This window comes from Thalassophryne amazonica, chromosome 4 (assembly GCF_902500255.1).
Source record: "Thalassophryne amazonica chromosome 4, fThaAma1.1, whole genome shotgun sequence".
Taxonomy (NCBI): domain Eukaryota; kingdom Metazoa; phylum Chordata; class Actinopteri; order Batrachoidiformes; family Batrachoididae; genus Thalassophryne; species Thalassophryne amazonica.
In genome coordinates this window covers 118,046,755-118,071,645 of record NC_047106.1, presented here as the reverse complement: position 1 = coordinate 118,071,645, position 24,891 = coordinate 118,046,755, and the positions used below count along the sequence as shown (strand labels likewise).

The 24,891-nt window shown below is 42.0% G+C and overlaps 2 protein-coding genes across 2 annotated transcripts in view; both read right to left on the bottom strand.

Annotated features, from left to right (window-relative positions):
* The window catches only part of gab2 (GRB2-associated binding protein 2), a 211,015-nt gene extending 201,146 nt beyond the window's left edge, over positions 1–9,869 (bottom strand). Inside the window, exon 1 of the mRNA XM_034168473.1 lies at positions 9,347–9,869. Coding sequence (XP_034024364.1) covers positions 9,347–9,418 — 72 coding nt within the window. The 5' untranslated portion in view covers positions 9,419–9,869. The remainder of the gene's footprint in view (positions 1–9,346) is intronic.
* Positions 9,870–13,338: 3,469 nt separating this feature from the next.
* Positions 13,339–24,891, bottom strand: part of nars2 (asparaginyl-tRNA synthetase 2, mitochondrial) — a 42,042-nt gene continuing 30,489 nt past the window's right edge. The window contains exons 6-14 of the mRNA XM_034168472.1: positions 24,503–24,597; positions 24,262–24,394; positions 20,544–20,642; positions 20,404–20,441; positions 20,254–20,320; positions 19,948–20,085; positions 19,725–19,822; positions 13,654–13,680; positions 13,339–13,573 (exon numbers count right to left, since the gene is read on the bottom strand). Of these exons, the coding sequence (XP_034024363.1) occupies positions 13,429–13,573; positions 13,654–13,680; positions 19,725–19,822; positions 19,948–20,085; positions 20,254–20,320; positions 20,404–20,441; positions 20,544–20,642; positions 24,262–24,394; positions 24,503–24,597 (840 nt within the window). The 3' untranslated portion in view covers positions 13,339–13,428. The remainder of the gene's footprint in view (positions 13,574–13,653; positions 13,681–19,724; positions 19,823–19,947; positions 20,086–20,253; positions 20,321–20,403; positions 20,442–20,543; positions 20,643–24,261; positions 24,395–24,502; positions 24,598–24,891) is intronic.

Below are 24,891 nucleotides of genomic sequence, written 5' to 3'. Positions count from 1 at the left end.
TGAAAGCTTTTTTAACTTTTAATTAAATTTCCCCTGAAGTGTTACACGCAAAAATTGACGCGCACATCATCCAGTGCGCGCGCACAGTGTCCCTGGTCCACACGGAGAACTGAGTAATTTTATAACTTTTTCTTGAGATTTCATTGCGTGTGCAGCCAGGATCGCATGGAGGCTGCGGTAAATGAGACATTATTGAGGCGCTGTGACTTTTTCAACTTGTTGCGCCAAGACAGAGAACCGGTGGGGAAGAAGGGGGGAGAAGGCTCCGCTCTGCTAACTGAGCTGATGGCGCAAAGTGCTGGAGAGCAACTTTTCTTCACTAAATGCACAGGTAAGACCTTATATTTACACTGTGTGTGTGTGTGTGTGTGTGTGTGTGTGTGTGTGTGTGTGTGTGTGTGTGTGTGTGTGTGTGTGTGTGTGTGTGTGTGTGTGTGTGTGTGAATTCACACCGCATGAGGAGCGCAGCTTTCAGGAAATCAACTGACAGCATCAACTGACATATTTGTTTATTTGACATTTTATTGAACTTATTACCAGGCAGCACTTTGCAATTATTTTATGTTCCTGTTTGTATAATGTTACAATAAATTGTTGCTTTAAACAACAAGCAAATTTAGGTTTCGCATTTTGTTCCCATACTCACACCTGTCGCTATGGGCTGGCCCTAGGGGGCAGTGCCCGCCCACTGATATGCTTGGGGCCCACCCCGGCCCGCCCACCCAAGCCAGATCACAGTCACAGATCTCAAATAAATAAATAGATAAACAAAATCCTAATTTCATTTTATTGTACTTGCTTTGGGTTAAAACAGCCAGTGTTGCATAATCACTAAGACATTAAATATATTAAAACCGTGTGAGTTTGTTGGAAAGTTTGTCTACGTATGTAATCACGTCAGTGTTGCCCAGCAACAATCAGTTACCGCGTTTATGGGGGAAAATGAAGTGTGAGTTTTTGCCAGCAGACAGCAGCTAGTTTTTGTGCTTTTCTATGGATATACGTAACTGGTTTAAAACCCCAACATCGGTATCTTCGGATAAACCAACACATGATGTCACTGGCAAAGAAAACCCTGGACCCATTTCTACCTCCGTGGATCCTGACCGTGTCAGCCAGACCTGCAGCGACCACGAAGAGGAGGCTAGCGCGAGCAGGTCAACTACTGTGGCTGCCCCCACTGATGGATCTGTGAATGACCTCGGCACGGATAAACCCAATCAGGTTTTGTTGAAAAAATACCCCGTGAGATCTTTTGGTTTGAAAAGACGTTCATTTTCCTCTAGCTGGCACGTGAACAGGGACTGGCTTGAGTATTCTGTTGAAAAGGACGCAGCCTTCTGTTACGCTTGCAGAAGATTCAAATCTGTATCGTCAGACACAACCTTCTCCCTGAAATGATTTAGCGACTGGAAACATGCTATCGAAACTGGCAAAGGCTTAAACAAGCATGCAGCTAATCCAAGGAACATTTAGCATGTGAAGCGATGTGGCGAGATTCAGAAAAGTGCAAAGAGACCGGCAAAGAGATTTCCACTCTTTTACATTCAGAACAGCTGCTCGCAACAGATTCTACATGTCAGCCATAATACACTCAACAAAAATATAAACGCAACACTGTTGGTTTTGCTCCCATTTTGTATGAGATGAACTCAAAGATCTAAAACTTTTTCCACATATACAATATCACCATTTCTCTCAAATATTGTTCACAAACCAGTCTAAATCTGTGATAGTGAGCACTTCTCCTTTGCTGAGATAATCCATCCCACCTCACAGGTGTGCCATATCAAGATGCTGATTAGACACCATGATTAGTGCGCAAGTGTGCCTTAGACTGCCCACAATAAAAGGCCACTCTGAAAGATGCAGTTTTATCACACAGCACAATGCCACAGATGTCGCAAGATTTGAGGGAGCGTGCAATTGGCATGCTGACAGCAGGAATGTCAACCAGAGCTGTTGCTCATGTACTGAATGTTCATTTTTCTACCATAAGCCATCTCCAAAGGCGTTTCAGAGAATTTGGCACTACATCCAACCAGCCTCACAACCGCAGACCACGTGTAACCACACCAGCCCAGGACCTCCACATCCAGCATGTTCCCCTCCAAGATCATCTGAGACCAGCCACTCGGACAGCTGCTGGAACAATCGGTTTGCATAACCAAAGAATTTCTGCACAAACTGTCAGAAACCGTCTCAGGGAAGCTCATCTGCATGCTCATCGTCCTCATCGGGGTCTCAACCTGACTTCAGTTCGTCGTCGTAACCGATTTGAGTGGGCAAATGCTCACATTCACTGCCGTTTGGCACGTTGGCGAGGTGTTCTCTTCACGGATGATGCGAAGGAGATGTGTTGCACTGCATGAGGCAAATGGTGGTCACACCAGACACTGACTGGTATCCCCCCCAATAAAACAAAACTGCACCTTTCAGAGTGGCCTTTTATTGTGGGCAATCTAAGGCACACCTGTGCACTAATCATGGTGTCTAATCAGCATCTTGATATGGCACACCTGTGAGGTGGGATGGATTATCTCAGCAAAGGAGAAGTGCTCACTATCACAGATTTAGACTGGTTTGTGAACAATATTTGAGGGAAATGGTGATATTGTGTATGTGGAAAAAGTTTTAGATCTTTGAGTTCATCTCATACAAAATGGGAGCAAAACCAAAAGTGTTGCGTTTATATTTTTGTTGAGTGTAGATATGCTGGAGTTTATAGTGGTGAATCAACTGCCGTTACGTGGTGATACTGCTGGTTTTGCCAGTGTGCTAGATGCTAACAGTGCTAGTTCCATGGGGCTGTTCTTGTCCCTTTTCGAATACTCCATGCGCAAAGAACCAGAATTGACACCGATTGCAAAAACAATCCCTCAGAATGCCTGCTATACTAGCCTACAAATACAGAACGAGATAATTGAACTGATGTGCAAACTTGTGACAGAGGAGATAGTGAGACAAATTGGGGATAGCTGGTATACAATTAAAGTGGACGGAACACGGGATCCTTTGGGGCAAGAAAATATATCCACTGTTCTACGTTTGGACGAGAACTACAGTGTGTGCGAGCGCCTCTTGACCATGGCCACATCGACGAAAGGAGATGCAGAAGCCCTGACAAATGTTATCATTGATGAGCTGAATAGCGCCAGACTCAGCACTGACAAAATCCTGAGCCAGGTTTATGATGGCGTGTCGCTCATGTCGGGCAGGCATGGGGGCGTACAGAAATTACTTCAAAACAAACTCGAACGTCACGTTCCCTACATACACTGCTTTAATCACCAATTGCATTTGGTGGTTATTCATGCCATGTCAAGCGAAGCGGCAGTCGAAGATTTTTTTAAACTCTGCAACATGCTGTACAACTTCATTAAGAAGCCCACCATCGCTGTGCTGTACAAGAGAGAGACCCTGAAAAAGCTTTTAGACCAGAGATGGACCGGCCACGTGGCCACAGTCAAGGTTTTGGTGAACAGTTTTGACGACATTTTGTCATTACTGGCCGAAGTGGAAAACAGAAGCGGCCTTGGAGGAGCAGATGTGCATGCTGAGGCGACGGGCCTGCTTCGTGCCATCACGCAGCACAGTTTTCTTTTCATTGCACACCTGGTTATGAAGCTGTTGTTACTTTTCGAGCCACCTAACAGACTACTACAAGCCGAAGATACCGACTTATTCACTACTGTTACACTTGTAAACAGTGCTTCAGACTGCGTGAAGGCACTGCGCACAGAAAGTGAATTTTCTGCACTGTGGAATCTCTGCGCTCCTTCAGCCACGGCCACCCACGCTGTTCCGGGCCCAAGCAAGAGAAGACGCACAATTAACAAGAGCTTTCGTGACTATGCAGTCGAAGAAACAGTTGGGCAGCCACAACGTGACATAGACAAAAAGACAGAGTTCAAGAGATTATTTTACAGTGTTATTGATGCTGTGCAAGGAGAGATGGATGTGCGTTTTGGGGAGCGCAGTAGCACGCTCATTGGCGCACTGGCTTCTTTGAACCCAGAGGCCGAAGATACTTTCTTGGACCCATCAAAGGTAACTCCTCTACTGGCATTAGCTGTAACTGATGTGGTCGAATCGGAATATACTGCAGCTCGTGAGTTCCTAATGAAGAAAATGACAGATACCCCAGTTCCCTCCGAAGATGGAAAATGAACAATAGCAAACATTCTCAGCACATTCAACGGTGCACTCCAGGCTATGTCGACTGTTGTCACAGCCTACACCCTTGCCCTAACTTGAGGAGCTTCCACGGCAATGTGTGAAAACTCGTTATCCACTCTCAAAAACATGTTCTCAGAGCATCGGCGCAGTATGCTACATAGACGTAAGGCCCAGCTGATTCAGCTTGCTTTTGAAAAGGACCTTACTCACAAGTTCATGTCCGAGTGGAAGGATGTGCTGATGAGGAGGTTCAGCTCGGAGAAACGCCGCCTGCAGCTGTACTGACACAGGGTGGAAGGAAAGAGAGGACAGTGCTGGCACTCTACTCAAAGTAGGTCCAAATTTTTATTGTGTGTGTGTGTCTGTGTGTGTGTGTGATGGCAATTGGTACTATTGCTACCCCTCTGTTGGTTGCTTTGAAATGCACCCGCAAAAGAAGTGTCAAGACTCTCCAACAATTGCAATTTTCCCCCCTAATGGTTTTCAAATGTTTATGTCTTGGATTAGAAAAATCTAAAATGACAAGCCACTCTGAGTGACTACCTTCCCATCGTGAAGGAAACTGGCAATAGCATAATGGAATCTGCAACCTCACCACTAGATGACACTAAAACCTACACACTGTAGCTTTAAGAAATCTATAGCCGATTCACCGCCTCCTCACAGTCAATAAATACGCTTGTGTCCAGACCCTCTTTGCAGAGAGTGGTGTTAGAAAGGGGCACTGGACAATCAAGAACAATGAAGTTACCTCAGAAGTTGTGACTGAGAATGATGTCACACTCGAGGCAAATGTGTTCCACTTTACACACAACACAGCAGCTCGGGAAATAAGCTGGGTGCCTCCAAGATTTTGCAGTATAAATCACTACAAAAACATGGTCCACCAAAGAGACCGTCTGGAAGAGGACACATGGTTCAAATTTACCTTGGTTTGAATTTATCGCTCAGGTTGTAGCACAGTGTTGCTCGTTATTGTTGTGACCAAAATCTACTTCAGCCAATATTAGTGGCACCCAGCTCATAAACAACACATTACATGGTATTTCATGTATAAACATACTGTAGCAACATGTCCACAGACAAAAAAGAAGCCAAAATTGCCTAAAAAATAAAATAAAAACAATCAAAAACTACAGCTTTCACTGCGGTTGCTGCTTGGAGCAGACATCTTGGATTGTGAACTCAGGGTATGTAGCGTTTGAACAAGTTGATGAGTTGGATTTCCAGCTTCAGGGACCTTTCCAGGGCGGGGTGCACAACTGGGAAATTACGACCACTCATAAGACGTAAATTCAGGCCATCGCCCCTCTTCAGCACAGTCTAATCAAACTGGGATAGACAATTTGGCTCGAGCCCGAATTATGCTGCATTCAAAATGCTTGGAAGGTCAGAGATCCCCACGTCTAGCTTGGGGAAAAATGCCTTGAATGCTCAGTTAGGCTGGAATTTTCACTCACAAAGTAATTAGGAAATTGAGCAACCAGAGGTATCAGAGTTGATGACACAGCCAAGGCAGCCGCGTTTGCCGCTGGTTAGACATCAATGTTACGAATGCTGCATTGACACATGACAACAACAAGTCATGAATGCCATGAAGTACACATTCTTGGCCGCTGATCAAGAATGTGATGATTCGGGGCAGCGGCGTCAGGAGTCCTCAGGAACTGTTGCAACCTGTTACCACGTGTTACAATTAATGGCACATATCACTGGTATATTATCACAAACAATTGTGCATGATCAATAATGTCTTGCGCTGTTGCGCATAACAGTGCACCATTCTAGAGCCTGACTGATATATCGACCGGCCAATATTATCGGCCGATATAAGCCCTTTTCAAAGTATTCACTATTGGCTGAAATTTTGCCGACAGAATGCCGATAATTTCTCATAAACAGAACAGTTACTGAAATAATGTTTGTGTCGGCAATGTAAAATATCCTTGCACCATTTGTCCAGTAGATGGAGCTCTGACTCCCTTCAACTGAGCTGCTTACACCCCTGCTTAAATGTATTCATCACTGGCCCCCATAGTTCGCCGTCACACTGCACTGATCGGCTGACAAAAGCATACAAGTAAGTTTATAAGGATGTTGTTTGTAATAACTTTGCGATTACATTTGCCCCACATTTATAGGAGTGTTGTGAAAATAATGTTTCCTTAGTGGTTGTGTTTCTTTCCTCTCATAATTACTTGTCTGCAACTGAAAAAGTTTGTCTACCTGTAATATAACCTATATCTAAGTTGCAGCAACAAGAGGTACAAGATCAGATGTATTTCACAACTCTTTTTAAGGATATGTATTTGCTAATTTCACAAAGGTTTAATTCTTGATTGCATTTTTTGAACTTCCAAATTCTTCTCTGTTATAAGGTTAATCAATATGAGGACAAAGCTTCTGCTTTTAGCTCATACCTTTTTTGTTAAGGGTCCAAAAAAGAACATTTTATTCATAAAAAAAAAATAATAATATCGGCTGATTTATCGGCTATCGGCAAATCGGCCGATTTATCGATTATCTGCATTTTTTTTCATCCAAATATCGTTATCGCCATCGGCCTCAAAAAATCCATATCAGTCGGGCTCTACGTCATTCTGTCACGGTGTGAATCAGGCAAATTGTCTCCACCCACCCATAATCATACTACCGTCAGCTGCTGAACAGTTTTAAACACTCCAGATTGCTCCTCAACATCTGACTCCGTGCCATGGAGTTGTGCAGAAAGGAGGAGGAGGAGACTGAGAGAGCCAGATGTCTGGCTGCATTATGCTCTCCTCTGGCTCAGACTCGTTCTCGTGAACATCAAGCACAACGGCAGGTGGAACACCTGCAGGAGAGCGCTGAGGAGCACTGGAACAAGATTTAGCCGATTTGGCATCACCGTCCTTCATCGGCAAACTGCAGCAATGAAACTGAACGCGGTGCAGCGGCGTTTAATTATGCACACGTGGGAGACGTGATTCATAGTGGCGCATAGTGAAATGTGACACTGCGTTACAATTCGTGTCAAAACTTGACAGTTTTCATTACAATTCTTAATGACGCATGACGGTTGGGGAGAACCATCACAGGAACCACCACGGACGCTGTCACGTTCTATTAAGGATCACCTATAATCAAGGCCACACGCTCAGTTGCAAATGCCACGACATGAGGCGAAATGAGGGTGGTGCATGACATTCGTGGAAGATGTTTTTTGACAGCCAAAAACATGCTCCACAAATATCATGCACTGTTAAAAAAACCTATTCAGATGCATTAAGAATGTCAGGAATGTGCCAAAAAATAAAATTTTAACAAGACATTCCTGTCAGATGTAATATATTCACTTTATCTACAATCAGTTAAGTTAGCAGCACCACACATCAGCAAAAAAGTCTAAGGTTTTCATTTAACCCAAAAGATAATTTTAGCCTCGCTCTACTGTGATGATACTGAGTTGATTCATATTTGTCTGCGAGGTAATGTCATGAATGCATTTTTTCTGGGTGTAGGAATTTTTATGGCAGGTCTTTCCGAGAGTCCAAGGGTTGTGAACGTAGCATCTATCTGCATTGTTTTCTAGCTGGATAGCGTCCAGATGTGTTTTTCAAATCCGGTGTCCCCGACTGAACAGTCCCCCCTAAAAATCGGTCATCCCTGTATTTACTGCGCATGCTTCATTTCTGAGCGTCAGCAGCGATTCACCGATTATCGCCTTATTTCTGCTTAAAACTGCCCTCTAGTCATCATCTATCTCAGCGACAGATATCTGAAGCTTTTATACAACAATCATTTCCACATAAATTCAACATTATTTCATCATAAAAGACGGGGGAAGCGATCAGAGCGCACAGCAGTGTGTCTACTAAGTCTGACTCTCTGAGTCTGACTCTCTACACCCAAAGCGATCAAAGAGAATAATGGGATTATTAACTATTGGATGACAAAGTAAAACCTCTTAAATCATTCTAAAGTCAGTTTTAAGCAGAAACGAGGCGATAATCGGTGAATCGCTGCTGACGCTCCGAAATGACGTATGCGCAGTGAAGGCAAGAGGACTGTTTCTTAAGGGGAGCCGTTTGATCTGCGGCACCAGCTCATCCGATATACTCAGCCCCCTTTTTTTTTAGACTATTTGAGAATACTGGTGTTCGGGATGATGTCAGATGACAGAAGCACTGTTGAGTAAATGGATCTTATTGTCCAAGTAAGTGGAAGGAATCTGTGGAGGACAAACTAATACATTCAATACATTCACAAATCTGCTCACTGCAGACGCTCCATCTCATGATGCTGTTGTGAGGCTAAAGCTGCACACACGCACGCACACACACACACAGACACACACACACTTCTTTAGAGGTTAGTGCTCAGACTGAGAACAGTCGACCCCCCCGGCCTGCACTGTGCCTCATGTAGGGTTTTCCTTGTTTATGTACTGAGCAAGTTTCCCCGGCTGCAGCTGCTCTTCCATAGTGACCACGGTGGTCCCTGTGTAAACATCAGCCAGCTTTAAGTGGAAGACAATGAGGAAAGGACTTGGGGGGGGGGGGGTTCATCTGAAAACAACGATGGATTTCCAGATGAAACACAGATGACATCATGGCAAAGTCAGCTCACAAGAGCACGGAGAGGGCCTGGTAACGCAACACCGTACACAAACAGTGGGCCAGCTGTATGTAGAGTCATGGATGGATCCAACTCTTGAAGTCCTATGATCTGATTTGCAGAGACACTCCCTGCCAGATAGGAGAAGCATGCAGCTTCAGCACACGAGGTCTCATCAAGCCAGTTTAGGTGCCCTGTTGTAAGCTGAGATGACAAATGGTCAAATTAGTGCTCGATTAGCCATGACCTCATCCCCAGAGATGAGTTTAGTGAAAATTAGAGCCAGTTTTCTGGTATTACACAGGATTAGTCAAAGGAGCCCCCAGAGCAGAGCCGAAAATCCGCTGCGTTTCATGTGTGGGTGTTGTCCAACGGATGGAGGCTGCAGGAGGAGGAGGGGAGGTGTGATGCCTCCTACAGGATGAGGCGGTGACCAGAGGACAGACAGAAGAGGGATGCACCTGCTGAAAGTGGACCCCAAATTTATCTGACTTCAAAGTGCACTTTGACAAACTATGACGAGCCGGAAGCTCCAGAAACACAAAGTATGCGAAAGAGTAAATCCACTCACGTATCTCCTGAGCTTCTTCTCCGGCGGGGACTTCCTCAGCCAGCCCTGGAAGATGATTTCTCCACCGCTCATGTTTGTTGGCGTGCGTGCGTGTGCGTATGTATGCCGTGAGTCGTTGCGCTCCAACTGTCACAGGAACATGACGGAACGCGAAGCCTCAAAGCGCAGTCGGCGGCTGACGCGCACTGCTGCGGCGTGCTCGCCCCATGTGAAAGAAAGACAGAGAGAGAGAGAGAGAGAGAGGAGGATAAAAACAAACACAACAACAAAGTGTCCGCTGATGTTTTTATCGCTCCGCTCCCAAGACGCGCCGTGCGCAAGAACCAGTGCGCAAAACAAGTCCCCAAAAGAAAACGGCGCAACTGCAGTCACGGGGAATTACGCACGCACGGAAAAGCAAAGAAGAACCGCGGGCCAACTCAACTGATGTGGAGTGAGGAAGTACCACAGTTTGTTTTCCAAAGTCACACCACGCCCACTGAGAATCAGGGGGATGGGCCAGGATCAAAGCGGAGCGCGAGCGACGGGTCCGAGCGACGCACGGATCCCTCTGGAACAAAAACAGACTCTACATAATAAAGTGAGAAGAAACTTTTTTTTAATGTCATGTGATTAATAAATCTGATGTTGTAAAGTGGCATAATAATATTATTATTATTAATAATAATAATAATGAACAACCAAACAAACCAAAAACTCGGCTGCGTAAAACACCGTGGTTCATCCAGTCAGCAGTGACATCATAAAGGCAGATAATGGTTGTGGTGAGAAAACTGTTTGGAATATTACTAGTTAAGTTGAATTGCATTTGTATTTTTTACAGCCAGATGAGAGGAAAACGCACCACCTTGTGGAAAGTCTGTGCATTTTTCTGAAATAGATTTAATTCAGTTACACAGAAGCATCAAATAGATCTCTCCTTTGATGTTCCCCGTCCCCCGTCTGCTTTCTCATGCACGCATTATGTAACTGTGGTAATAAATCTGGGATGAAAAAAACTTGAATTAAATTTGCTTTGTCTCTACATTAATGAGCCCAACAGATCTGTTCATATATGGAATTAACAAATATTGTGTGTACAGAGGAAACACGTTGGCTGCACTGTTGCCTCACAGCAAGAAGGTCATGGGCTCGATTCCCAGCTGTGACCTTTCTGTGTTAAGTTTGCATGTTCTCTCTGTTTGTGTGGGTTCTTAAATTTGTGATTTCATCATCAGTCAATCACAAATACTGACCATGATGAGCTTTTGTTCAAATCCGTATCTCAGAAGTCTTAACCCTGTTCCTGGAGAGCCCCTGACCTGTATCTTTTCCACATCAACCTACTCAAGTCACACCTGTATTGTTTTTTAAAAAGTGGTGTCTTCCAGCTGTTGATTGGCTGAGCACACCTGATAGTTAATTGCCTGGGAGTGGATCAGGGAGTGTTAGAAAACATGCAGGGCGGGTGCCCTCCAGGAACAGGATTGCCAACCCCTGCTTTAAATTATCTGCAGGTGGGTGTGAATGTGTTTGTTTGTGGTCCTGTGATAGACTGGCATCCTGTCCAGGGTGTACCCCACCTGCAGCGATGGTTTACTTTTGGAAGGTTCTCCTCTCTCCACAGAGGAATGCTGGAGCTGACAGACTGACCCATCAGGTTCTTGGTCACCTCCCTGACTAAGGCCCTTCTCCCCCGATCGCTCAGTTTAAACAGGCGGCCAGCTCTAGGAAGACCCTTGGTGGATCTGAACTTCTTCCCTTTACGGATGATGGAGGCCACTGTGCTCAATGGGACCGTCAAAGCAGTAGGAACATTTCTGTACCCTTCCACAGATTTGTGCCTTGAGACAGTCCTGTCTCTGAGATCTCCAGATTCCTTTGACTTCATTCTTGGTGTCAGTGGAAAGAGGATGCACCAGAGGTCAATTTTGAGCCTCATGGAAAAGGTTGTGAATACTTATACGCATGTAATTTGTTAGTTTTTTTTAGTTTTAAAATTTGCAAAAACCTAAAAAAAATACTTTCTTTTTTTTTTACATTGTCATTATGGGGTATTAGTACAGGAAAAATAAGGTTTGACCTCAAACAAATTGCAAAATAATTTATTTTTTCACCAATACTTCAGAAGGACCATAGAAACAACATACTAAAAATCCTCTAAAATCCAAGTGGTGGAAGAGTGTCAAATTTAAGATTTAAAAAAATTGCCACCAAATTACAATATAAGCCGAATATCACTTTTTAAAACTATGAATGGTAGTTATTTTGGTGTGTATAATTATGTTTTCATGTATGGGGTATCCATTAATAACTAAAATCCATCCGGGTGGCAGCCATCTTTTATTTTTAAAATGGCCACTCATAAAGCTAAAAGTGGCTATTATTTTGTAAACGTGTGTAGAATCATGTGCGGGATACATACAGAAATGATCTTGGTGTCTAGGTCATAGGTTTTCTGGTATGATGTGTTAACTTGTGACCATAATTATATTTGCATGTCTGTTGTATAAAGCTTGTATGTATGCTTGCGCTCTGCCATCTGAAAATGTACAGTATATCCTTGATGGAGGTGCTCTGCTGCACAGACTTGCCTGGCAGCATGACAAAACTTGTAACAAAATTTGTCAACAGTACTGCAGGTATGTGGCCTGTCACTATGGAAAACCTATGATTGTGTTTGATGGCTATCAAGATGGTCCAAGCACAAAGGACACAGCACACAGAAGACGAGCAGGAGCCAATTCTGGAGCAACTGTGCATATCTCAGGTTCCATGGTCTTCAATGGGAAGAAAGACATCTTCCTCAGCAACAAGGTTAACAAGCACCACTTAATTTCCCTGCTCTGGGATCATCTTGAGCAAAGAGGAAAACATCCACCACGATGTTGGAATATTGCAGTCCTCAAGAGAGCTGTGGGCCCACAGATTTGCAAGAGCATCCTATTTGCACATGCCTTCCTTGGTTGTGACACGACATCTGCTGTCTATGGCCTGGGAAAAGGATCATCAGTGAAGCAGATTTCAGACAATGCACTTCTCAAAGCTCAGGCTGAAGTCTTCAACAATCCAGAGAGCACAAGAGAGGAGGTCATAACTGCTGGAGAGACTGCTCTAGTCTGCTTGTACAAGGGTACTACAGGAGAGTCTCTGGACAAACTTCGATTCAAGAACTTTCACAAAAAGGTTGTTGTTAGCAAAGCATTTGTAGACCCCCAGGTGCTTCCACCTACATCAGCAGCTGCCCAGTTTCATAGCCTGAGGACATTTTGCCAAGTACAAGAGTGGTTGGGCAACAGAATGAGTTTACTTAGGCGGCCATCTTGAAAAATCACAGATTTGAAGCCTTTCCACCACTTAGATTTTACAGGATTTTTAATATGTCTTTTCTGAGGCCTTTCTGCATGTAGTGGTGATAGAGCAAATTCTTTTGCAGTTTGAGGTTGACCCCTTTTTTTTTTTTGCTAGGTTTCCTGTACTATATTGTGTGTAGAATTGTGAGGAAAAAATTCATCCTTTTTGGAATAAAGCTGAAACATAATGTGGGAAAAGTGAAGCACTGAATACTTTCTGGATGCACACACACACACACACACACACACACACACACACACACACACACACACACATATATACTCGTATATGTGTGCGTGTGTGTGTGCATCCATCTCATTTTCTATGGATGTTTACTCTTATCAAGGGTCATGGGAGCTTAGTCATATTTAGTGCGGTGGGGGAAATTGATAGTTTTTCTTCTCTTTGGCTGAATCTAAGGGACTTGGATGCCAAGTTGGGGACCAAAGGTGGATGTGAGACAGGCTTGTGACAAAAGGTTCCTCAGTTTGATTTCCCAAGTTGTTGGTGTTCAATTCAGGCCTCTCATGGCAGCAATCTGATGTTGGGGTGCAAGTGTGTGGCATCAATGTAAAGTGCTTTGAGTGTGCAAACATTTGATTAAACTGTTCCAATTTCACATTTACCACAAAACTGCAGTTTAAAAAAATTAAACATACATCTTTACAAAACATCTTTATTTTGATGATGCCATGTTCAAAACAGACACCACACATTTACAGACCCACTGAACTTGAACTTGATGTGTTTTACAGAAGACATGAATAAGGAAATCTTGGAAAAGGAATCACATCTTTTATATTGTCAACACCCAGAATGCACTGCAGGTATCGCTCAAAGCCCATTCCAAAACCTCCATGAGGGACAGAGCCGAAGCGCCTCAGGTCCAGATACCTGTCAATCATACATCATTAGACTGGAATGTGTGATCACAAGATATTTATTCGAACTGTGTTAACAGAAATAGATTTTACCATTTGTACGAGTCTTCTAATCCAACCCTGGAAAAGATTCACAGTAGAGCACCAGTTATTGAATTAAAGACCCACAATTCAGTTATGTGTTCTGCACAACAATGGAAGGTCGACCAGACCAGACGTTTTTGTGTTCCTAAAGCTGGCACTACTTCTGGAAATGTGTTCTGCACTTCTGAAATCAGAATAAGCTGAGGCTCTTAGCTGATGTCTCAAATGTCTAGTGAACTTGCAAATCACTTAATTAAATGGGTTTGTGTGGAATTAATCTGAAATGCACAAACCCTTTAATAAAACTGGAACATTTTTGAAATAATTAAACTTGATATGGTTTAATTTCCAAACTATGCACATCACTCCCAGAATCATACTATATCTTTATCCACTTTTTGAAGTCTTTTACAAAATTGTGATTTCAACTGCATTTGGGTCCACTCCTGGTATTACAAAGAGGATATTGCAAGCTTTAGTTAACCTGGTCAACTTACATATTTTATTTTTGTACAGTATCAGTTTAAAAACAAACAGGATTTTTCATGCACAAATATTAAATAAGAATGTTGTGCAAACCTACTCCAAGAAGAGCTTAATATGTCTTAAAAAAAACAAACAAAAAAACAAACAAACCCAGAGCAATCTGAGATTTCTGATATCTGATATATAACATAGTGCATAGTGATACAGAATGGGCCAACTGATCAAGATGTTGCAATTTGATATTTAATTCACAAGCTGAAGCAAAAAAGTGACTTCCTGATCTTGGTTTTTCATCGTGATGTCGTATCCGTGTAGTTTTGACATAATCCTTAAAAGTCTAAAAAGTGAAATCCTGATCTGGATCCAGATCTACTCCAAAACTGAATGGAATCTTCCAAGGTGTAACATTAATGTGTGGTGAAAATCTGTCAAGTAGTTTAGGCATAATCCTCAAAATCTGACAAAGTGAAGCATGCAAATTGAAATCCCAATTCAGAATCCAGATCGCCTCCAAAATTCAGTGGAGCCTTCCGTGGCTTAATATCTATCTGTGATGCAAATTTGGTGAGAATCCATGAGGTAGTTTTGACATAATACTTCAAAGCCTACAGTATATAAAGTGAAATCCCGATCAAGAATCTGGATCCAGATCACCTCCAAAATTTCATGGAGTCTTCCAGAATCAGAATCACTTTATTCACCAATAAATTGACTTTGGTTTGAGCTGGACTCTCTCTATACGGCAGGTATACATATAGAGTAAACACTGAATAATTCACAGTAATAAAATGTGCAAATGAAATGTGCAAGAAAAATAAAGTGTGCAACAAGAGAAAATAAAACAGAAAAGAATGAGTGAAACCGACAACAGATTGAAATTAAGTTGTACATGAGGTATATGAATTAATGTGTTTTTTGGCAGGTTGAGTTGTTCATCAGTGTTATGTCCTGTGGAAAGAAACTGTTCCTGTGTCTGGTTGTTTTGACATACAGAGCTCTGTAACGTTGACCAGAAGGGAGGAGTTTAAACAGTGTGTGTCCAGGTTGTGAGGAGTCTGCAGAGATGTTACTAGCTCGCTTCCTGGACTGGTATAAGTCACGGATGGACGGCAGGCCATGCCCTAATATCTATCTGTGGTACAAATTTGGTGAGAATCCATGAAGTAGTTTTTTTTTTTTTTTTTTACGTAATCCTTAAACATATCCTGATTCAGAATCCGGATCCAGATCACCTCCTACATTTAATGGAGTCTTCCATGGCTTAACATCAATGTGTGGTGAAAATTTGGTGAAAACCTGTTAAGTAGATTTGACATAATCCTGAAAATCTGACAAAGTGAAAACGTACAAAGTGAAACATACAAACTGAAGTCTTGATCCAGAATCCAGATCTGAATCACCTCCAAAGTTGAATGGTGTCTTCCATGCCCTAATATCTATCTGTGGTCTAAATTTGGTGAGAATCCATGAAGTAGGTTTTTTTTAATGCATAATCCTTCAAAGCCTATATAAAGTAAAATCTTGATCCAGAATCCGGATCCTGATCACCTCCAAAATGTAATGAAGCCTTCTATGGCTTAATATCTATCTGCAGTGAAAATTTTGTCAAAATCTGTGCAGTAGTTTTGACGTAATCCTGCTAACAGACAGACAGACAAATAAATAAATAAACGCCAGTGATTTTATTATGTCCTTGATGTACGTAATAATAATTACGAAAAACAAAACCAAGCTTTCAGACCAAAGACTTTCATCAGCGCATTGCACATCAAGAGAAGCCAGTTTGTCTTATATAACTTAGAAGTCAATCAATGTAATCATCTAAAGAGGTTACTGTATCTGTAAGAGGTCACCAGTGTCTAGTGGGGAGTTGTAGTTCTCTAGGTACACAAGTCCACCAATCAATAAACAAATTAGGCACAAGAACAAAACACAACATAGTCCCCCAATGTGCAATGCAATGAATAAAAAGACACAAATATAATATCATAAACCGAACAAACGACATCATTAGATATTATAGTAGATACCTTGATATTCTGTGCCTTTTTAAAAGAGTCCCAAGCTGAACTGCAAGAATTTAAACATGACCTCAATACAATGAGCTCAGATTTAAAATTTTCAGCGGAATTTGACTCTAAATGTGTACATTTCCTTGATATGTGGATTAAAATAAGAGATAAGGGAAAACTCCTCATCTCTCTGTGTAGGTAAGAGACAGACCATAATACTTTCCTTCTGGCTAGTAGTTCACAGCCCAAGGCTCTGACGTTTAGCCTCCCTAAGAGCCAGTTTTATAGACAGGCATATTTGCCATTCTACTGAGGATTTCAATGAGAATGCTGTGGATATCAAATGTGTCACGGCTTGGGGCTAATCTGTAGAGTGTGTTGAGGAAGCATGCTGTATATTTTAGCTCTTTCTATACCTCGATCTGACCTATTAAAAAAAGAGCGTGAAAAGGATAAGAAACTGTCTGTTTCATGTATTACTATGTATACTCCTTCAGCTCATGTGATTAAAAATACAATTATGAAATACTGGCCTCTTACTGCAGATGACCTTTCCCTTCAGAATAAATTTAAGGAGCCTCCTTTATTTGTGTTTAGACGGGGACCTAATCTCTGTAACAAAGTTATAAAGGCCTGTATGAATACAGATCCCAAGCAGACCCTTTTGGCACCAAGAAGGGATGGTAATTATTCATGTGGCAGTTGTGCTCAAAGCAATAACACACATAAGACAAGGGACTTTAAATGTCCTAGGACTGGTACAGTAGTGTTCAGAATAATAGTAGTGCTATGTGACTAAAAAGATTAATCCAGGTTTTGAGTATATTTCTTATTGTTACATGGGAAACAAGGTACCAGTAGATTCAGTAGATTCTCACAAATCCAACAAGACAAAGCATTCATGATATGCACACTCTTAAGGCTATGAAATTGGGCTATTAGTAAAAAAAAAGTAGAAAAGGGGGTGTTCACAATAACGGTAGCATCTGCTGTTGACGTTACAAACTCAAAACTATTATGTTCAAACTTTTTTTTTAGCAATCCTGTGAATCACTAAACTAGTATTTAGTTGTATAACCACAGTTTTGATTTGATTTTCATGATTTCTTCACATCTGCGAGGAATGGAGTCAACCAACTTGTGGCACCTTTCAGCTGTTATTCCACTCCAAGATTCTTTAACAACATTCCACAATTCATTCACATTTCTTGGTTTTGCTTCAGAAACAGCTTTTTTGATGTCACCCCACAAGTTCTCAATTGGATTTAGGTCCGGGGATTGGGCAAGCCACTCCAAAACATTAATTTTGTTGGTTTGGAACCAAGATTTTGCTCGGTTACTAGTGTGCTTGGGGTCATTGTGTTGTTGAAACACCCATTTCAAGGGCATGTCTTCTTCAGCATAAGGCAACATGACCTCTTCAAGTATTTTGACATATCCAAACTGATCCATGATACCTGGTATGCGATATATAGGCCCAACACCATAGTAGGAGAAACATGCCCATATCATGATGCTTGCACCACCATGCTTCACTGTCTTCACTGTGAACTGTGGCTTGAATTCAGAGTTTGGGGGTTGTCTCACAAACTGTCTGCGGCCCTTGGACCCAAAAAGAACAATTTTACTCTCATCAGTCCACAAAATATTCCTCCATTTCTCTTTAGGCCAGTTGATGTGTTCTTTGGCAAATTGTAACCTCTTCTACACGTCTTTTATTTAACGGAGGGACTTTGCGGGGGATTCTTGCAAATAAATTAGCTTCACACAGTCATCTTCTAACTGTCACAGCACTTACAGGTAACTCCAGACTGTCTTTGATCATCCTGGAGCTGATCAATGGGTGAGCCTTTGCCATTCTGGTTATTCTTCTATCCATTTTGATGGTTGTTTTCCGTTTTCTTCCACGCGTCTCTGGTTTTTTTTGTCCATTTTAAAGTATTGGAGATCATTGTAGATGAACAACTTACAATTTTTTGCACCTGCGTATAAGTTTTCCCCTCTCCAATCAACTTTTTAATCAAACTATGCTGTTCTTCTGAACAATGTCTTGAACGTCCTATTTTCTACTTTTTTTTACTAATAGCCCAATTTCATAGCCTTAAGAGTGTGCATATCATGAATGCTTGGTCTTGTTGGATTTGTGAGAATCTACTGAATCTACTGGTATCTTGTTTCCCATGTAACAATAAGAAATATACTCAAGACCTGGATTAATCTTTTTAGTCACCTAGCACTACTATTATTCTGAAAACTACTGTAAGTCTGTTCTGGTGAGGGGGTTTATCACGTGCAATACCAAGAATGTGATTTATACACTGAAGTGCCCTTGTGACAAGGTATATGTTGGAAAAACGACACATTGTTTAAAACAAATAAGTGAACATAAACATTTGATAAGGTGGGCTGATCTAGTAGTTTGTCATTTTACAGAATGTGCTCACACTGTATCTTCCCTTTGCTTTCAGGGTATTGTGAGATGGTTCAGAGGAGGAAACTGATAAGAGACTGTGCCAAAGGGAACTGTTTTGAACACACACACACACCTTGGGCTCATTATATCCTAGAGGTTTAAATGTTGACTTTGATACGAGTGCTATGTTATAGACAGGGGTGCACATAACTGGCACTCATCATGCTCGTGTGTGCTAAAAATGATTGATGCACAGCAGACAGCACACAGAGGGAAACACTTTTACAACAATTTATCATTGCTTTCCTCCTATGAAGTGCTTCCCTTGTGTTTCCTGTTGCGCATCATTTCTTTCTATGTGCATTTCTTTCTATGTGCATGTCTGGTTATAGAACTGTTTCTGGATATATTCCCCTTAGACAGCTTTGAAGAACTGCACTATATTAAGACTTGTTCCCTGATGTTTGTACAATTTCTCTGCCTGGTTTGATCGGGTTATGATTTTATATTTTGTGTCTTTTTATTCACTGCATTGCACATTGGGGGACTACACTGCGTTTTGTTCTTGTGCCTAATTTGTTTATTGATGTGTCTTGTATAGGTGGACTTATGTACCTACCTACAGAACTACAAATATGGTGTACCTAGAGAACTACAATTCCCAAAGAGACACTTCACACAGGTGTGACCTCTTTAGATGATTACACTGATTGACTTATAAGTTGTATAGGACAACCTGGCTTTTCTTGATGAGCAATGCCCCGATGAAGGTCTTAAGACTGAAAGCTTGGTTTTGGAAAAAAATAAAAAGATAAAAAAATAAAATATATATATACACATACACACACACATACATATTGGAGTAAGTGTGCAAATAATTCTTATATTTGTTACTTTTTAATGGCACCTTAGTGTTTGTGCATGCAGTGTACAGCTTTATAATTCATGCACAAATATTAAAAATGATGTTTGTATCTCTCAAAGTGACAATAAATGTACATGTCCGCCTTTCTTCTTGCCATCATATCAGCTACATAGATACAAGATATTAAAGGCAGATTTTAGGACCAAAGAGGGATGAGTGTGTATTTAGGATAAAAACACAAACCTTTACAGAAACTGAGCAGATATTGTATTAACAGGGATACATTAGCATTGTGTTTGCTTACTCTTCTAGCCGACTTTTGATCAGGTCGAGCCTCTCTTCTCTCAGGGAGCCTCCACACAGCTCTCCAACTCCTGGCACGAGGAGGTCCACTGCAGCTGCCTGCAGACAGACAGATGACAGTCTGCATCAGCTCTACAGTGCTAATTAGTGTGATATCCTAACAGAACATACAAGAAGGACTGAGCAGTTAAATCACTGTTTGTAAAGGTGTTTCTCAGGCTTACCGTGTGCTTTGGATGGTCCTGGTTGTCTCTTGCATAAAAAGGTTTCAGTTCATATGGATAATCAGTGACAAAAACTGGAACATCACCACAATGTTTCACAAGGTACTTCTCATGTTCTGTCTGTAGGTCACAACCCCACTGCAGAAAAGGAGGCAGAGGGAAATCCAAGTCCAGATGGTTACTTTAAATGGGGATATTACAAAATTGCAAGATGTGTGTGGAGAGAGTGGTAACTGCAAACTCCAAGTACTGGTAAAGAATTTAATCACACTGTATTCAGGAAAAAAACAACAATCCATCGCTTACATCTGTAGGGAAGACAAATTTCTGAGAGCTGCGGTTCAAGATGTCTATTGCCTCACTGTAACTAATCCTAGAACACAGATGGAAAAGAAATCAATACATTCATCATCTGTCTTCTTTTTCCTATTTATGTTCACAATGATGGAGACTTACACAGGAAATTTCTTCTTCAGCATAGCATCAACAGTGTCCTTGGATTATAAAGATGCAAAAGGAAAAACAAGATGATAATGAAGTCATGTGGGATGGGTAGGCAGTGTGGTGTGACTTACTAAGGGTCTTTGAGGACTCACCCTGTGACCACGAGCCACATGTTTATGAAATAAATCCACATCCTCTGTACAGCGAGCAAACACCTGCTCTGTAGTAGACCTGAACATGTCCTCCATGACCTGTGGAGAGGGTCCAGTTTAATGATTAAAGGTTCACTGGCCAACTATGTGTAAGAGCAACGTCAAAGGTGAAGTAAAGGAAAGTGGAAAAACTTGGACTTTCATAACCTGACTTTACATCACTGCATGCAAGATGTTCATGACTGCCAGATGAACGAGGGAGCAAGAACATTCAGGGCTCTTACAACCAGCACAAAGCAGTACAAACAAAGCCCAGCCCAAGTGTCACTGCTAATTTCCAACTAACACACCTCAGTTTTACTCTCAGTGGCCTCTAAATAACACCACTTGCTCTCTTCTGCATGTTTTCTAAAAGCACTGTGCTAATGTATAATGCTAACAGAGAGTGCTAATGTATACTGTTCAAGTGGCTTCCTATCACACGTACACCTGCAAAGATAATCACCACTTAACATGCAGCAGTGTTAACATCAATATGACATGTATATTGTGTGAAACAAAGGGGAAAAAATACTTCTGTAGTCTGCGTAGCTTGTTTTAGCCTCAGAATATATCTATACTGGACAAACCCTCTGGGATGTCAAGAGGTTTTTCTGAAGAGTGGTTTGGAAGCTCAAATAGGGTGACTCCAAATGTCACCATCTTGGCAGTGACTAACTCCCTGGCAAAGCATACACAGCTAAATAAGTGGAGTGTGGGCAGAACAAATGAAGCCTGAACACCGGTGCCATCTCACAGTTAAAATAAATGAAGCTGAAGATAATAGGCTAACTTTGATTCAGGTGTTTGATTAGCGCATATTGTGGTGGTTGAGTGCGGGTGTTAAAATGTATGATTGGCATATTGCCTTAGTAACCGTTGGACCAGCAGTAAACCTAATGTTACCAAGCTACCAGCTAATTAGTGCTAACGTGGTGCTAAAGTCCCTCTCGCGCAAAAGGTGTGCATGGTGTATCAGCGGTTGCTACTGAGACACCACACATACAAATACCGGTGACTGCCGGCGCGTGCATGTTGACTGACTGCTGCATGTGACGCATAAAGGGCAGCTCTGACTGCGAATAAGGTCCGGTCCCCCAAGGCCCCACATGCTCAGCCAATCACAACTGTTTATCTCATATGGGGTGGGCTTTACGCAACAACTCATTGAGAACAACTCATTTTTACATCATTATTGTATGGCCTTGCCTTACAATATAAAGCGCCTTGGGGCAACTGTTTGTTGTGATTTGGCGCTATATAAAAAAAAAATTGAATTGAATTGAATTGAAGCGCTGACAAGCTATTTACTGTGTGGCTGCCGCTGCTCTGGAGTGATTCCTTGAAACATCTTATTCTATTTTAAACAACCTGGACAACAACAAGTCCATACAAGCAGAACAGTGAACGGACGTCCTGTGTGAAAAAGACTCACTGGCCTTACTCCCGGGTGCACGTTTATTAACGCAAGTCTTGTTGCTCTGCCTACATCACCTACACTATCTCACTGCTCAAGCCAATAGGGCAGCGCAGTCTCGGATGAGTCCCCATGCGATATCGTGGGATTTGACCACATATGGGGACAGGCGGCACGAATATGCCAGATAATCCCCAGCTGGAGTGCAAGAGTTTCAGCACAAACCATTCAGCCTGGCTCGGTAAACTTAAAAGCATACTCGCTGTCACCTAGCGGATGTGCTGGTTTAAGATGTGACGGTTTAAAATGGTTTCTGCTGAAACCCCCATCCCCCAAATGGTTTGAGCTGACACTCCCGCACTCCGCCCGTGGATTAGTCTCTTCGCACAAACTGTCAATTCTAACGGGAAAATGGTGTACCGTTTTGTTTTCGGCTGCAATAACTAAAGTAGTCGCAAAGAAGTACAATTTTTTTCGGTTCCCAGTGGAGAAGGGAAGACGAGGCAAATGGGAGACGTCGTGTCAGTGTTATTCTACACAGCTAACCAGAGTAGCTATGTTCTCTCACCTGCAAAACCGCCTCGACGGATTTGAGCTCCAGGTCATAAACAAACTGCAACACATGTCCACTTTCCACCGCATTGTCACTTTTTCTTTGCATTTTCACTCTGTTTTTGTGTAATTTGCCCAAAACTCAGAGAAAGTGCCGTGTTTCTGTCCCGGCAAGTAGAGAAATTACATCATAAGCGTCATATTTTACCCCTTTAGCTCCCACTCTCAAACGAGACTGCGCTGCCCAATAGCATCCAGAGGCAGGTTTGCCTGTGTCTGATGGTACAGCCCCCTAAAAATGAAACGTGAGTGGAGGAAGCAGAAGAACTATCAGTTTGACAATTAGTCTGGCTGAACCAGGCTCGTCAAAATAAGATCCTTCAAGTCGGCCTGACTTTGTATGGACAGAGATTAAGTTCAAGTGCACAATATGAGTATAAGATTTTAATTTAGGTCAAAATAAATCAAAATGAGCAGTACTATTTCTGTTGTTATCCCCTGTGATAATTTTGAAAACACTTATTTTTTCCTTGATTTTAGGCAGGTATAAAAGCAATCAGTAGAAAACCATGAACATTTTGTTTGTCTCTGAAAACTAATTAGCTCATCTCCTGCCCAGAGGGAGCCTAGAATGAATATAGAAATTCTACACCCAATGACCTTTTACATACTTCTATGGCATCAAATTAAAAATAAATATTCAGGCTTTGTCAAACACAAATCTCAACAAGACTCTAACATAAATATGCATTGCTTAAGTGTGCACACCCTTTAACATCACGCATCCAACTCGTCACTTGTTCAGCAAGCTGGCTTTATATGCAGTAAGTGAAAGGGTGCATACACAATCAGTTCAAAGGAAATGCTCACCTCTTGGTGTTCATTTAAATCCAGAATAAATAAATATAAACAATATGGTGCTGTATGGTAGATCTGCACAGAGTGGCCGCTGCACAAAGGAGACTAGTGAGGGAAGCCACCAAGACACAAAGCTTCAGTGGCTGTGACGAAACTGTGCTTACTGAAATTTTTGTCTGTCAATTTCTTAGTCAGAGCTTCACGGTTGGGTGAAACAGAGAACAACTGTGTTTACAAAGGATGAAGAAAATCCTGAGCTCGCTTCTCCCATTTGCCTTCTGGCAAAAAACTAGCTGAGATTTCATGTGTTCTTTTGCACAAAGTGGTTTCTTTTAAACACAGACAGAGAAAAGAGCATGCAAGTATGGTGACATTGTGTTCTGCATATTATGTGCACAACAGTGAGACACTTCAAAAATGTCACTGTGACACGCAGTGATGTCCGACATTAGAATAACATGAAACCAGATACACCGTATTTACCACGAGCATGGCCAATATTATGTGTGTCAGAACAGACATTTCAATAAAATGTCTAATTTCGTCACAAATAAAACAGAAATAACAACAACTCACCTGTTTTTCCATTTTTTTTGTCCTTTTCTCATTCATTAAAGGTGTGTTTTGTAATTTAATTTAATTTCGGGTGGACACTTAACCAACTTTCTTCAAAAAAGGGGGTGGGCTGATGCTCGGCCCTGGGCCCTCTGACAGGCGAATACGGTTATCATATAATCATAAATATGTCATGAGTAGTTAGTTTGCTACAATAGGTTAAACTAACAATGCAGTCCACAGGTCCACAGGACAGATCTGACACAAGGTGCGCTGACATACAAGGACCCAGTGTACCTGTGTGAGATCCTCTAAGGACTGTGTGAAGGAGATTTCAGCTTCCACCATGTAAAACTCAGCCAAGTGTCGCCTACTTTGGGATTTTTCTGCTCGGAAAGTCGGCCCAAACGCGTAGACTCTAGAAAAAGCCCTGCAAGAGTTTAAGTGAGAAGAGACGGTTAAAAATGGATGACAGTGTGTGCATGAGCCTGACTCCAGGCCTGATTGCTCTAATGATATGTTGATAAATTTATCTCACCCCGACATCACTTCCAGATGAAGCTGACCAGACACAGTGAGGAAGACTGGAACAGAGAAAAAGTTGTCATCCTCTTCCTGCAGATGGCCCGATGACTGCAGAAGAAACAATGTTTGGGGTGGGAGTGGGGGGGTAACTTCTTAAATACAGCACAGAAACGTTTGCAGTCAGGTCCATAAGTAGTTGGACGGTGTCAATCCTATATATATAAAGAACCTAATGTCTGTGATTCTGTGCGTGTGGTTTCTGCAGGGCCAACCCAGTATATGGGTAAAGATGCAGAGAGGGGTGGCACCCAGGCATGAAGTGGGCAGAACAAATGGCCAAACACAGCTTCACCTTAAGAATTACACACAAGCTCAACCAACAGGCTAATCTCGGTTCAGGTG